General features: G+C 35.2%; 1 protein-coding gene and 1 pseudogene across 1 annotated transcript; one reads left to right on the top strand and one right to left on the bottom strand.

The window, feature by feature from the left end:
• Nucleotides 1-5,533: 5,533 nt before the first annotated feature.
• LOC143607829 (pectate lyase 1 pseudogene) lies at nucleotides 5,534-6,977 on the bottom strand (annotated as a pseudogene).
• A 4,707-nt stretch (nucleotides 6,978-11,684) lies between these two features.
• LOC143607590 (pectate lyase 1-like) lies at nucleotides 11,685-13,203 on the top strand. Its single transcript, XM_077082980.1, has 4 exons — nucleotides 11,685-11,796; nucleotides 11,902-12,538; nucleotides 12,638-12,880; nucleotides 12,979-13,203. Exons 1-4 carry the CDS (start codon nucleotides 11,708-11,710, stop codon nucleotides 13,201-13,203), a joined length of 1,194 nt encoding a protein of 397 aa, XP_076939095.1. The 5' UTR covers nucleotides 11,685-11,707.
• Nucleotides 13,204-14,973: the final 1,770 nt, after the last annotated feature.

The raw sequence follows: 14,973 nt of genomic DNA, 5'->3' as shown, positions 1-14,973 counted from the left end.
TTATCGATCTAGACATAAAAAATACACATACTTATGCACATAAGAAAAGCATATGCTCTATTTGACACATTTTTATCAATCTAAATGTACTAAAGTGTGCTTGGTTTGACATTTATATATATATATATAGGTATTGGATCATTTCCGAAGTTTTTTTACAGTGAGAAGTGCGAGAAGTGAAGGTGTTACTCCATTAATCCTTAATTTCACTCCATTTCTTATGTGTAGGTGCGTTGTGTAAGTGCATATGTATGTGTGTAGGTACGTATGCTTGTATATGTGTACGTATGTTTGTATATGTGTATGTATGTTTGTATGTGTGTAGGTACATAGGTTTGAATGTGGCTCGGTACATTTATATGTTTGTAGGTAGGTTTGAATGTGTAATTAAGGCATAAATACAATCAACCTACATATATGTATGTACATCATATGAAACGGACTGAAATTGGGGATTAATGGAGTTATACATTCACTTCTCGCACTTCTCGCTGTAATATATATATATATATATATTTATATATATATATATATATATACATATACATATATGCGTGTGTGTGTGTGTGTGTAATTTGGTGAAAACTAGTGACAATTCTCATCTCTTATTTGAGCATTCTGATGAATTTTAATTTTGACCATTTCTAAGTAAAAAAAAAAGTATGGTTCAAACTAAAAACAATTAAAATCAGACCGTAAACAACCCTAAGGATAGCATACATTTACTATTAAAAAAACAATGTAGTTCTAATAAAAAAATCATGTATGTTCTTGACATAATTCTAACAGATACACATACATAAATTAGGGCAAAACGAAAAAACAAACTTACAAATGAAATCGGAGTCGTTTAGAGAAAAGTGGCACTTCTTGATCTACATATATACCACTTGTTGTTCAAAGGCTGCACATATAATCAATTTTGTTTCAAAGGCTGAACAAATTACTACCTTTTTTTTCTAACAACGAAAATAAGATACTTTACCAGTTCGTTCGGCGCCTTTAAACTTTTCCAGCAGCTGCTACCACCAAACGATGTTGTTTTTCTTTGATTGAAGATTCTAATTAGGGATGCAAACTTTGATTGAGGTGTAAACTGGTTGGGTAATTTGATTAATAGTTCAATTAGGGCAGCAAAACGACAATAGGGGGAGACGATGAGGAGAGAATGAGAGTAGAAGATAAACGGCGGTGGTGGGAGTCCATTAGGGTTTGGCGCCAGGTAGAAAGAAGAGAATGAGAGGGAAAGAATATAACAGCGGGAACTTGTGGGTTTTTTGGGTTTAAGTTTTATTTCAATTACTAAGGACTGACAGAATGGATTTGGAAATCATTCACTCACGTTTTCAAATACATTTAAAGAAATAATATTTTTTTCAATATACTTTACATATACAAGAATCGACAATATTTTCTTATCATAAAACCTACAAACAGAAGTAAGTTGTAAACCTTTAACTAATACAAAGAATAGGACTTGAACCTAAAAATATAGACATAAGATATTAACCCTTTTATGTAATATTCACTATATAAATGATAGTGATGTACATGTGACAACTTTATGTCACGTTGTGGTAACTTAACGAGTAGACAAATATTATTTGAAAACTTACTAAAAAAATAGATATATTTTGATTCAAAGGTAGAACTTGGATCAATCTATTTTAACCTGTTTATAGTGCACATTATCCCTAAATTCATTTCTATCGATCCATCTATACAGGTTTATGTGAATGTGTGTTGGAGATTTAGGGTGTGCCATGTCAGGTCAAAGTACTTGTCGTGCAAAAAAATAATTTGTGCTAATAAATATTATGGTCAATGTTGTCTTTTTTTCTTTTAATCTTTTAATAAGATGTTAAATAAGACATCAATACAACGAGCCTGAGATTTTAAATACAAATATAAAAATGCATCATAACGACTATCACTTCAATACAAAAAAAAATGTTTATCTAAATATAAAAGAAAACTTGGTTGGTATCGGTTCGGCTAATCACGGTATCGGCGTGGTACTGCACTAACTATATAGCTTACATATATATATATATATATATATATATATATATATATATATATATATATATATATATATATATATATATATATATATTCTATTGCGTATACAATTTCGTTTTCAACGAAACTTATATACTTCATTGTGTATGGACATTCGTTTTAATGGCGCTACATAGATGAAATAAACATGTTGTAACAACATACTAATGGGCCATATTAGAGTTCCCATAACCGTACGGCGGTACCAGACCTGCGAAATATTCTATAAGTAATCCCAAAACCATCCCATACCCTAATGGGACGGGTATTACGCGTCCCAATTATATCAGGTTCGGGTTTCATTGTCACACCTTACCTGGAGGCTTTATGTGTCAATGATAGTTATACATTTTAAATGAAATGATAAATTAAAAATATTATCAGCTTATTTAAATGGAGATAACAATGTTAAAAAAATGCTGAGTTAAAGGATTATTACAATGAAAATCCGTAAAAATATGAAGAGGAGGGTCCTTATTGGCGGCAAATGATAACATGTGTTCATATAAAGGAACCCAACTACTCATTAACTCTTGTGTTATACTGCTTCTACTCGGTAGCTAATCCCGCCTAGGTCACTTCCTCAAAATGTTCTCACTCAAAGTCTAGCTCCGCCTGTAGCGACATACCTTGTGTCTTTTAGACCGCCTCCTGCGCCTACTGATCGCTTTGTGTCCCCCTAACGGGGTTGAAGTACAATTTCGCCTGTACAAATTGCTACTTGTTGTTTCGCCTGCAGTACAACTCGTGTCTACTAAACTTCCTCTTGTGTATATTGATCGCTTTGTGTCACTACATGAAGGGGGTTAAGTCATGACCATTAACCGTTTTGTTTGAGTTCGAAAGCCCTTTTAGCCCATTTGCTCACATCCATGATTTAGTTTACTATTGATTATTCAGGTGAAGGCACCATGTAGTGTATGCCTGCTAATCGAGGTTGGGATCCGACCGATATACTATCTACACATACACCCAAACACATTTGTATGTGTCAATCAAGCTAAGATTGTCCTTCCAACAAGCTAATGGACCACAAAACAAGGCTTAACATATGAAGGTTAGATGTCAGACAACTTGTTGATCCAAATGTTGCAAAAGGCAAACAAATAAAACAAAAATTCTATAAAACACACACACACACACATGATTCCATTACAGGACGTGTTGATGATAGATACAAGGTACAAAACAAACATTTACAACTTTATATGTTACCCTCTTAAATTTATTTGTAATAACAAATAACAAGAAACATAGAGTTTACGTAAAGTTATGTTTTATAAATTATTAGTTTTCAAAAATTAAAAAAGAGATTTTTGTAGTAAAATCGTAGCAAAGCTTGTAAGCTTCGTGACAATTTTGCCACAAAATGTTTATTCTCATTTAATATTCATAAGTTGTCGGAATCTTGTAGCAACAATTGCAATATTTGCGACAAATTAGCCACAAAAGGGTACTTTTATTACTTATTAATATTATATTCAATAAATAACACCGAGTTGTCATAAACTTGTAGCATGCTTAGCAAAAATTGCTACCATGTTGCCACAAAAGTCTAGTTTCATTGTTATTAGTTTTTATATTCTTTACACAGTTGACGGAAACTTGTAGCAAACTATGTCAGTTTTTCCATAGTTTCGCCACAAAAGTGTGGTCTTACAAATCTGTAGCATATTTGTAGCACAATTTGTGAAAGTTCGACCGTTTTACCACAAAAGTATGGTTTCATTATAATTAGTTTTAAGTATTCAACAACTAAAACAGATTTGCCTGAAACTTGTAGCAAACTTTGCATATTTTGCCACAATTTTGCCGCCAAAGTGTTAAATTACAAATTGGTAGCAACTTTGTGAAAAAATTTGCCAGTGTTTGACCGTTTTGCCACAAAAGTATGGTTTCATTATAAGTAGGTTTAAGTATTCAACAACTAACACCAGATTTGCCAAAAACTTGTAGCAAACTTTTCATATTTTGCCACAATTTTGCCGCCAAAGTGTTAATCCTGATCTTCCCAATCACCTTTGTCATCTTCGAAAATCTCTCTACGGGCTCAAGCAAGCACCGCGTTCATGGTACATGGAACTTGCCACGTTCCTCATTGAACTAGGGTTTCGCAAATCCTTGGCCGACCCGTCTTTGTTCATCTATAACCGGGATGGCATTATCTCCTATTTTTTGGTATATGTTGATGATATTGTCTTAACTGGCAACAACCATTCATTCATTCAACATATCATTAGTGCATTATCTCAAAAATTTTCCATTAAAGATCTTGGCATGCTACACCACTTTCTTGGCATTGAAGTTATTAATACAACCACTGGTTTATTTCTATCTCAACATGCTCATGTGCAGAATTTACTCACCAAGTTTAAAATGGATGGAGCTAAACATGTTGCCACGCCACTTAGCTCTACTGAGTCACTCTCTCTTGTTGATGGATCGCCTACCGTTGACCCTACCCCGTAACGCCAATTGGTAGGCTCCCTACATTATCTTTCTTTTACTCGACCCGATGTTTCTTACGCGGTCAACAATCTCTCTCAATACATGCATGCACTAACTCAACTCCATTGGCAAGCCTTAAAGCGGGTTCTTCGATACTTTAAAGGCACCATTCATCACGGTTTGTTTCTAAATCGCTGCTCTCCCATCGACCTTACCGCTTTTACCGATTCTGATTGGGGTGGAATTGCCGACGGGGGGGCGTTCCACAACTGGCTACATCATCTACCTTGGTTCCAACATCATCTCGTGGCGCTCGTCGCGTCAAAAATCGGTCTCTCGTTCTTCAACTGAGGCGGAGTATAAGGCATTAGCAAACGGTGCAGCAGAATTATCTTGGGTTCAAAATCTACTATTAGAGCTTGGTCTATCGGCAACTAAACCTCCTACATTATTTTGTGACAATGCTGGCGCTACTTATTTGTGTGCCAACTCGGTCTATCATTCGCGTATGAAACACGTGGCACTCGATTATCACCTGGTTCATTACGGGTTCTACACATTCATTCAGCCGATCAACTTGCTGATGTGCTCACCAAACCTCTTAGTCGGGGTCCGTTTCACAAATTTCGATCCAAGATTGGAGTCTCCGATGGATCCTCCATCTTGCGGGGGCATATTAAGGAAACCACTCATTGACTATATATTAATTGTATTTCCATTTTCACCTTAAACTATATTTAGACAATTATTGTGGTTGCTATTATTCACCATTTAGTTAGCCGTAGATTTCACCTTACCATTGTATGTATGTTGTAAATGGCTATTTATAGCCTATGTATTCTGACTAATAATGTAATCATTTTCATTCAATAATCAAATCATCATACAAATACCACTAGGCCAAAGGTCCGATGATAGAATCTACTAGTTCCTTTCCATTACCTTTATACACACACACACACATATATATATATATTATTGCAAATATGATCACTAACTCTACAAAAGCTTAGAAGTCGGGTATTTAACAAGGTTGTCCGACCACACACAAGAGTACACCTGCATTACTGGTGAGTTGCAGTACAGATTCTCCTGGTTCAGCTAGAATTAAGAGGCCTAGTTGTTCAGGTGTTAGCACAGGGTCTAACCCGGATGCCACAAAGAGTGCTCCATTTTCAAGACTGTCTTTTTCCGACCTCCAGTTCCAAGCCATCCACTCTGCCTCTGGTATTTCAGCTCTCGAGGTGACCTTCAAAATCAAATACAATAGCCATTAAAATAATCATAATAATAGTACGTTATATATGCGAACGTAAATTTGATCTACAATACATTTTTGTAGGTAGGGTTATTGGGGGCAAAGAATCTGTTCCCCTGGCTGAGTATAGTTGGGGCAGCGCTACCACCAATCGCGTACGAGCCCCATGCGTCATAGTTGTTGTTAACAACTTGGAATAACCCTAATCGACATCTAGGCATCCTTTGGTCACATCCATCGGTGAACATGTTGAATGCGACAGTCACTTGCATATTTTTATCTTGTACTTCAAGGTCGCCATTCCCAAGCAATATGACCTGTTTATATACTGAAAAAATCAGCAAAAAAAAATATGAAATTAATTTTTAATATATGTTTCCTTATTACTTTTTGGTGTTGGGAGAATTTGCAGTTGGAAATGGTTACGAGTGTGCTACCCATTGTGACATCGATGAGCCCATCTAAACCCTTACTGAGGGCGCAATGGTCAATCCATATGTTGGAAGAACCCATAATGGCTATCCCATCACCATCACTCTTATGCCTTGGTCCAGCAGGTTGATCCTCCACAGCCTTAATCAATCCCCCTTCTGTTGGTATAATATCATGTATGTGGATCCCATGAATGATTACATTTTTAACATTTTGAATGGTGAAGCCTCCACCATTAGCTATTTCAACTTTAACTCCTCTGCCATCAATGGTCTTGTCTTTATTTATTACCAACTCCTGTTTCAATGTGATGATCATATCTTTCTCGAAGACAATCCACAAGGGCCTATTTTGGATGGCACCAAAACGGAGGGTGCCCGCCTTTGGATTTGCTGGATCATCATCTGTAGGATCATTGACTAGGTAGATTTCACCTCCTAGACCACCCGTGGTTCCCTTTGCAAAACCACCCGAACATTTAGCTAATGCTTGTCGGTCTTGTGCCCAGTCGGGTTTGCACCTCCAACACTTGTCTATTACATTGTTTGCCACACATTCTAGCAAGTTCCTCCCCTCAAGTTCAACTTTCACGTACCGAGCTACAATAATAGGCACCGTAAAAGCACAGATTAAGGTAAAAAAGGGAAATGAATATTGTTTCCCCATTACATGATCTAGAGTACTTTATTTATTATTTTCGAGATCAATCCTCTCAAAGATCTTCAACAAGCCTATGATTATGGATGTTCTTGAAGATCTTCATCTTCTGGATAAGAATATTTTGTGTATACAAATAGGTTATTTAACAACCAAGAAATAATGCACGCCTAGAGAAAAATACAAGGACAATACTACATTTTGTGGTAACTAAAATGATAAATATAGTCAGGTAGGGATGACCATGGTACCGGACCGGTACCGACCGGTCCTGATCCCGAAAATCCCGATCCCGAAAATCCATAATTCTTGGTACCGGTACCGGTACCGGTACCGAAATATTCGGTTCGGTACCGGTACGATACCGGGATTATACCGGTACCGGAGGTAAAAAATCAGGAAATACCGGTACCGTACCGTACCGGTACCTGTACCGTACCGATCCCGAAACTTAAAACTTTGGTACCGATTCGGTACCGACGGTACCAAATCGGTACCGGTATCGGTACGGGACCGGTACCAATCGATACCGGTCCCGATTTTGCTCATCCCTATCGAGTCAGGTCATTCTAATCAAGATAACGAAAAATGTAATTAGTTTCCTCACCGCTATTTAATTGAAAACTTGTATTTAGGACCCAGATGTGCAGCAAGAATGTTAAACCACGCACTCACATTGCAACATGTTAACTCACAAGTCATTTAAGTCAATTAGAAAAAAAAACATTATTCAATCGGATGTGAATTCATGTAGGTTATGTGGTATTTTTAAAAATCTTTCTAGCGCGTTACAGCAAGACCGTTAAACCAAAAAGAAAATAAACGTAAAAAGGTTAACCACACACACATACACGTTTATTTTTTTGTATTTTTACTAATACTATAGTGCGTTGTGATGGGACCGTTAACCCAGATAAAAAAGAGACGTAAAAACGTTGAACCATGAACATGCGTTGTAGTGTATTAACTCAGGTAAAAATGAAAAAAAATAGACGTAAAAATGATTAACGCACGCTAGTTGTGGTGTTTAACTCGCAACTGAAACGGGATTGAATTGATAATAATAATAATAATAATAATAATAATAATAATAATAATACATTTTCTGTTTGTGGTAACTAAAATGATAAATATAGCCAGGTCATTCTAGTTAAGATAATAAAAAATGTAATTAGTTTCCTCATCGCTATTTAATTGAAAACTTGTATTTAGGACCCTAGATGCACGGCAAGAAAGTTAAACCACACACGTACTCACGTACGTTGCTACATGTTAACTCACAAGTCAGTTAGAAAAAAAAACATTATTCAATCGGATGTGAATTCATGTAGGTTATGTGGTATTTTTAAAAATCTCTCTAGCGCGTTGCGGTAGGACCATTAAACAAAAAGAAAATAAACGTAAAAAGGTTAACCACGCACACACGTTTTTTTGTATTTTACTAATACTATAGTGCGTTGCGATGGGATTGTTAACCCAAAAAAAAAGAGACGTAAAAACGTTGAACCATGAACATACGTTGTAGTGTATTAAGTCAGGTAAAAATGAACAAAAAATAGACGTAAAAATGGTTAGTGCACGCTAGTTATGGTATTTAACTTGCAATTGAAACGAGATTGAATTAATATAATAATAATAATAACAATAATAATAATAATAATTGAATTACAAAGTAATGTTTATCAAAACTAAAAGTAAACCACAAGGTAATAGAATAGGTGAGCACAAAACATATGGTTAAAATTAAACAGGTATGAGTTTAAACAAGCAAACATTTTGTTTTGAACGGAAACAAGCAGGGTAAAGTTAAAATACAAACGACAATAAAAATAAAAAGGGTGAGAAAGAATCCAGTCCATTAACTTTAGATTTGAGTGGCTGAGATTAATTTAATAAATAAAAATTGATGAAAAGGGCATGAATGTAATAACCCACCATTGTTGACTTTCTCTTCACATACAAGGCAGATGTCAATTCCCCCGTCATTTTAAAATGTCCATAACTTTTTCATACGACACTATTTTTTTAAAGAAAATTCACCATAATAATAAGCGTTTTTTTATCTTTAATATGAGTATTATATTGTTGTATAAAAATAAAATAAAAATTAATCGTTTTGTTTTAATTGTGTTTTTTTGTTGTTCATTGTGTGTCTTTTAGTTGAGTTTTCATATAAATTGTATTATAGATATTGATCATTATATTTTTCAATTGGTACTCATATTAAAGACAAAAACTAAAACAAAGATTACGTCATTGTGTCGTTTTGTTCGTCATTAACTTTTAGTCATTGTGTAATACGTTCCTTGTCTTTTATTCGCATTGACATATGACAAATTCATTTAATTTGAGAAAAATAGTATTGCGTTCATTGTATATTACGTTCAAGTCATTGTGTAATATGTTGTTTCCATTGTGTTTTACGTTTCAAGTCATTGTGTATATATTCATCATTGTGTCTTACGTTTTAGATCATTGTGTTATACGTATTCACCATTTTGTCTTACGTTTTAGGTCATTGTGTTATACGTAATCACCATTGTGTTTTACGTTTCAAGTTATTGTGTAAGATGTATTAATCATTGTGTATTATGTATTAGATAATTTGTTGTTATTTTATCATTATTTTTACATATTATTACTACAAAACGGTGTTATTAGTATTTAAAAACATAATGATGAGTTGAAAGACACAATTACGAAAAAAGACACAGTGATAAGCGAAAAGACACAATGGTGTGCGAAAAGACACAATGACGAAGACACACTGATAAACGAAAAGACACAATGGTGTGCGAAAAGACACAATGACGAAAAAAGACACAATTATAAGCGAAAAGACACAATGGTCAATGGTGTGCGAAAAAGACACAATGGTGTTCGAAAAGACACAATGACGTGATTTTTGTTTTAAATTTTATATTACAAAGTCATACTCATATTAAAGATAAAAAACGCTTGTTATTATGATGAATTTTTTTTTTTAAATATCATACGAAAAAGTTATAAACGTTTTAAAATGATGGGGTATTAACATGTGCATTGCATGTGGTGAGAGAAAATATGTACAATTACCTCTGTACCTTTTTTTTATTTTGGTCCCTACTTGACACATGCCAATTATTTATGACTTCTCACACTTCTTATTTTTGTTACATCTTGTAGAATAACTTAACCCCAACAAGAATATTGATAATTGATATTTACGTGTTGTTACTTCCCTATTGAAATAGAGTGTGGGTAGATTTGACATGTGAATTATGATCCCATTGCATTTTTTTTTGGAAAAGAAAAGGGTTTAAGTTGGGTACCTTTGATCGTTCATTTGATATACGCGTAACTGCTTATTAATTATTTATAAAATGCATTACTAATATTATTAGGTTTTCATGTTTTATACCATGTTGGGTGTGTGATGATGCAAAATGTAAAATATGATTATAGGTGAAGTGGAGTGAGTTGACAGATAATTGGCTTGAAAAACAAACGGTGGAGCCAAGCTAGTCATGAGTGAATAAAGGGGGCAGTAACCTTTCACCAAAAGGGGTTGATAGTGTTGGCGCTAAACATGTCCTACGTGGATCTATTCACGCCCTCATTTGACACACCATTACTAATAATTTTAAAACATTGAAGTATTAATAACTATGTTAAAAAAGGGTTTTAAAAACTCTTTGAACCGAACTCAATCTACTGGTTTTGTTTAGTTTCCCTGAAAAGAGCACATACAAGTATGCAATGGCGGCCTAAGGTTTTCGGAGACCTCAAGCTAATGAGGGCCTTTTCACAAAAAAAGGAATTTTATATAAATGCTCCCCCTTTACCGGGGCTTGAGATCACAACAACATAAACTATAAATTTTTGTAGTTGACGGAGTTAAGCTTAATTTTTAAGTTATATATTGTGTTTGTAACAAAAAAATTTTACATAAAATTTTCCTTTTTAGCTTTATTTGATGAGAATTGTTTAATAAAATTATTAAAATCAAATTCTACGTGTGGAAGTCATCAAGTCGTTTTAGTTTCCCAAGTTAATTCTAAACCTAATATGCAGAGCCGTGAGCAATAAATTTAATAAAATAAGATGATGCATTGATATATTCACCTTGATAATTTCAGAATTAAAAACCAAAACTTTAGACCAATTGTTATATTTATTTAACGAACAATCAATTAAATATTTTATATAAACTATTTAACTAAAAAAATTGACTAATGTCACCTAAATATTGTTAAGTTATAAAATTAATGTGGTTTCCGTTACATTTGTTACAGTACTAGAACTTGTTTTAGACGCGTGACTTTATGCGAATCCGGTCGATTTACGTCACGTTTGTTATGATATCATTCTAAAACAAAACAAAAACAAAAACAAAAACAAAATTGGTTTTTGATCGATTTTTGTTACGTACGCTACATACTTGAACTAAAAAAACAAATTATTATATAGAGGAGATGGCAAGCAGAAAGGTATTGGGACCAAGATATTAAAAGAAAGGAGATGATGAGAAAAGATGGTGTGATAGTATGACTTGCGTGGGTTTTAAAAAGAAAATAATTGTTGGGCTTCAAGATGGATGGGGCCTATAAGAATTAAACAGTCAAAACTATTTTATAGCAAGTACTTAAGAGTATTTGCATATATTTTTTTATATAGTCTTGAACTTGGTTATCGGGTGGATCTCTTGGTGCACATTATTAGTTGCATTAATTCATGGTAAGCCAACAGCTAGTTACTAAATGTAGATAAACAAAACTTGTTATTTAAAGGATGGATGGAAGAACCATAGCAAGTCATTGGCTTGTTTAGTGCATTAACTCCACTAAACAAGTAGCTATTAGAAATCATACAATGGGAAAACATTGTTGTTATGTTGTGTTTTTAACCTTAGCATGTGTCACTTTGGTTCAAGCTGCACGGACCGGCGAAGAGGTCGACCTGTAAGTTTATTTAACTTTCGAAACAAGCTAGCTATTAAATTGATGGTTGTACACTTGCAGTGTGTGTGTATATATATATAATTAGATTCTTTTTATTATATATAGGCATCTACCTCAAGAAGACTCAACAAGGAGGAGCCTAAGTGGATGTTCGGCGGACAACGCGATAGACAAGTGCTGGAGGTGCAAAGCCGACTGGGCGGACAACCGACAGGCATTGGCGGATTGCGCCCTTGGTGCTGCAAAGGGAACAACCGGGGGAAAAGGTGGTGACGTATACAAGGTGACCAGCGAAGCAGACGATGATGCTGAAAATCCAAAGGAAGGCACACTCCGGTTCGGTGTGACCCAAAACAGACCCTTGTGGATCATCTTTGAAAAAGACATGGTGATTACTTTGAGTCAGGAGCTTGTAGTACAAAGCGACAAGACCATCGATGGTCGGGGTGCGAAAGTTGAGATCACCAAGGGAGGTCTCATTCTTATGGATGTCAAGAATGTAATCATCCATGGGATAAACGTCCACGATGTCGTGGAGCTTCCAGGAGGCATGATTAAGAGCTCAGATGGTCCAGCAACATTGAGACAAAAGAGTGACGGTGATTGTGTAACTGTTAGCGGTTCTTCCAAGGTATGGATCGACCATTGCTCCTTCAGTAAGGCTTTTGATGGCCTCGTCGATGTCACCTTGGGCAGCTCCATGTTTACCGTCTCCAACTGCAAGTTCACCCAACACCCGAAAGTGAGTAAATTTATATATCTAGATATCTTCGACCGCTTTATATATAATTAATTATATTATAAATATAATATTGTAATTTTATCAATTGATCATCGACAGGTGATGTTGCTCGGGGCTGATGACAGCCATCATCAAGATAAAAATATGGTCGGCACTGTTGCATACAACTTGTTCACCGATAACTGCGACCAAAGAATGCCTAGATGTCGATTTGGGTTTTTCCAAGTTGTTAACAACAACTATGACAGATGGGGAACCTACGCAATCGGTGGTAGCTCTGCCCCAACTATACTCAGCCAAGGGAACAAATTCTTGGCCCCCGATGACCCTGCCAAGAAAAATGTATGTATATACCAGTACTCATTTTTTTTTCTTATATATCTGAATAATTCATTCATAAAATTAATTAACCTTCCTTGTTTCATTTTATCTTCAACTAGGTATGTGTCAGAGCTGATGCACCAGAGTCCGAGTCGATGCAGTGGAACTGGAGATCCGAAAAAGACGTTCTTGAGAACGGGGCTGTCTTTGTGGCATCTGGATCTGACCCCTCGCCAACCGGTGACCAAGCAGCCGCCATTATTCCAGCTGAACCTGGAGAATCTGTGCCCAAACTCACCGCCAGTGCTGGTGTACTCTCATGCTCACCCGGATCACCCTGCTAAGTACAACTTGCATGTCCAAGAAGCTATATATGATTATCTTTTTCAATGAAGCCATCAATCCTAAATGTGTTATAATAACACAAGTGTAACTATATATGAGTTTGAGATCCGTGCCTTTTATTGTCGTTGACATTGTCAACCTCCCAATAAATGTTTTTGACCTTATTTTGATCAAATAAACTACTCTAGTCTAATGACACTATGCTTTATAAGTTGGATGTTCTTCATTTCTAGCATGCCCCTCATAAAACTCAAAATGGCTTTGTGTAGTGAAGTAAATGCATAGCAACTTCTGTCTATAGAGGAAGCAGTGTCAGTCGAGATTGCACTTTTAGTATCTAACTTATGCGGCATTCTCTCATTGGTTGAGATTGTTCTTTGTTATTAAAACTAGAGATGGTTCTCAATGTAACCAATTTATAAATAGGCATAATTGTAATATGTGTAGTAATTTTAAACATCTTATAGATTAATAAAGAGTATAAGCGTATTTTTACACCATTTAAAAAGCATAACTCTTGATATAAAAAAAAAACTTCCTAAAACATCGCTAACAATTTCAGCCAAAAATTCGTTTTATACTTCACAAAAGTTGTCTTTGATGTAATGATGTGAAGAAAAATACAAGAATAAAAATTGCAACGCAATTTGATTAAAAAATAAAGCAGCACAACAGGAACGCAAATTCCTATCAACAATGACATAATTTAACACAAATAAGACTATATTTTTTTTTAGTTTAAATCTAATCTTGTCATTGTCACATAGTAAACAATTACAATAAAGTGGCAGGAAAATGGGCAACAAGCTGCGCCGCAACCTCCTTTTTGAATAACAAAGCCAATCCTACTAAAAATGTAACTTTGGGACCTAAGCGCTGAAGAGGTTCAGTGCACGACACGCTGAACCCTACTCAGAAAATTCACTGCCTCTGGGGCCAGAAAACCAAATGTATTAAAAGCAAAAGAGAGAAATACATGTTGATTCTATAAACAAGCTTTCTCGTGTTTAACAACTTTGCCTGATTCAGCCTTCAATGCAGCCAGACCCACAACAAACCCACGATCCCTGAGCCCAACGAGAGGAGACACTCCTGTAAGATCCACACATGCGTGTTTTCCCCCTGCCCACCCAATCACATGAATATCAGGTTGCAAAGTAGACCTCCCTTTAAAAGGATCAGTGAGAAAGTTAACAGGGGCCTCCTTTTTAGCGGAAATCCCTGCCTGCTTAAGAACATCACCCAGAACATCCATAACCAAATCATGTATGTATTTAAATCCAGGTAATTTTTACAATGCACAACATGGTCTCCAAAAGAATCCAAACACTATGGGGTTGATTGGTAGCCTCTTAATGGCCATTAAGATTCATAACCTCTAAATGATTAAGAGACAGCTTAAGTCTGAATGATTAAGAGGTAATAATCATTTAGCTTAAGGCTGCCTATTTAACCATTAAAAGGTTATGAACAGCCTCTTAATGACCATTAGAGGCTACCATCGGTTTCTAACTTCAAGTTATTCATTTTAGATCAATTCAAATTTTCCTTGAGAAATCGTTTTTCAGATACATCTTAGTTGGTAATCTTCAATTCATAATTAGAACACCATGTCCAATATTTAATATGAGATAAATCACTATATCTGGATTTCATATGAACTAAAACACCATATAAAATATAAACAATACGTGCAACATATAAAGCGTAAATTAACATGATGTGCATATGCATGAGAGATTAAACAATAATCATGTCTAATAAATAAA

The sequence above is a fragment of the Bidens hawaiensis genome, unplaced genomic scaffold (genome assembly GCF_021521415.1).
Source record: "Bidens hawaiensis isolate Kalapana, Puna unplaced genomic scaffold, B.hawaiensis_p1.1 tig00002125_1, whole genome shotgun sequence".
Lineage (NCBI taxonomy): Eukaryota > Viridiplantae > Streptophyta > Magnoliopsida > Asterales > Asteraceae > Bidens > Bidens hawaiensis.
This window is presented reverse-complemented; position numbering and strand designations above follow the sequence as displayed.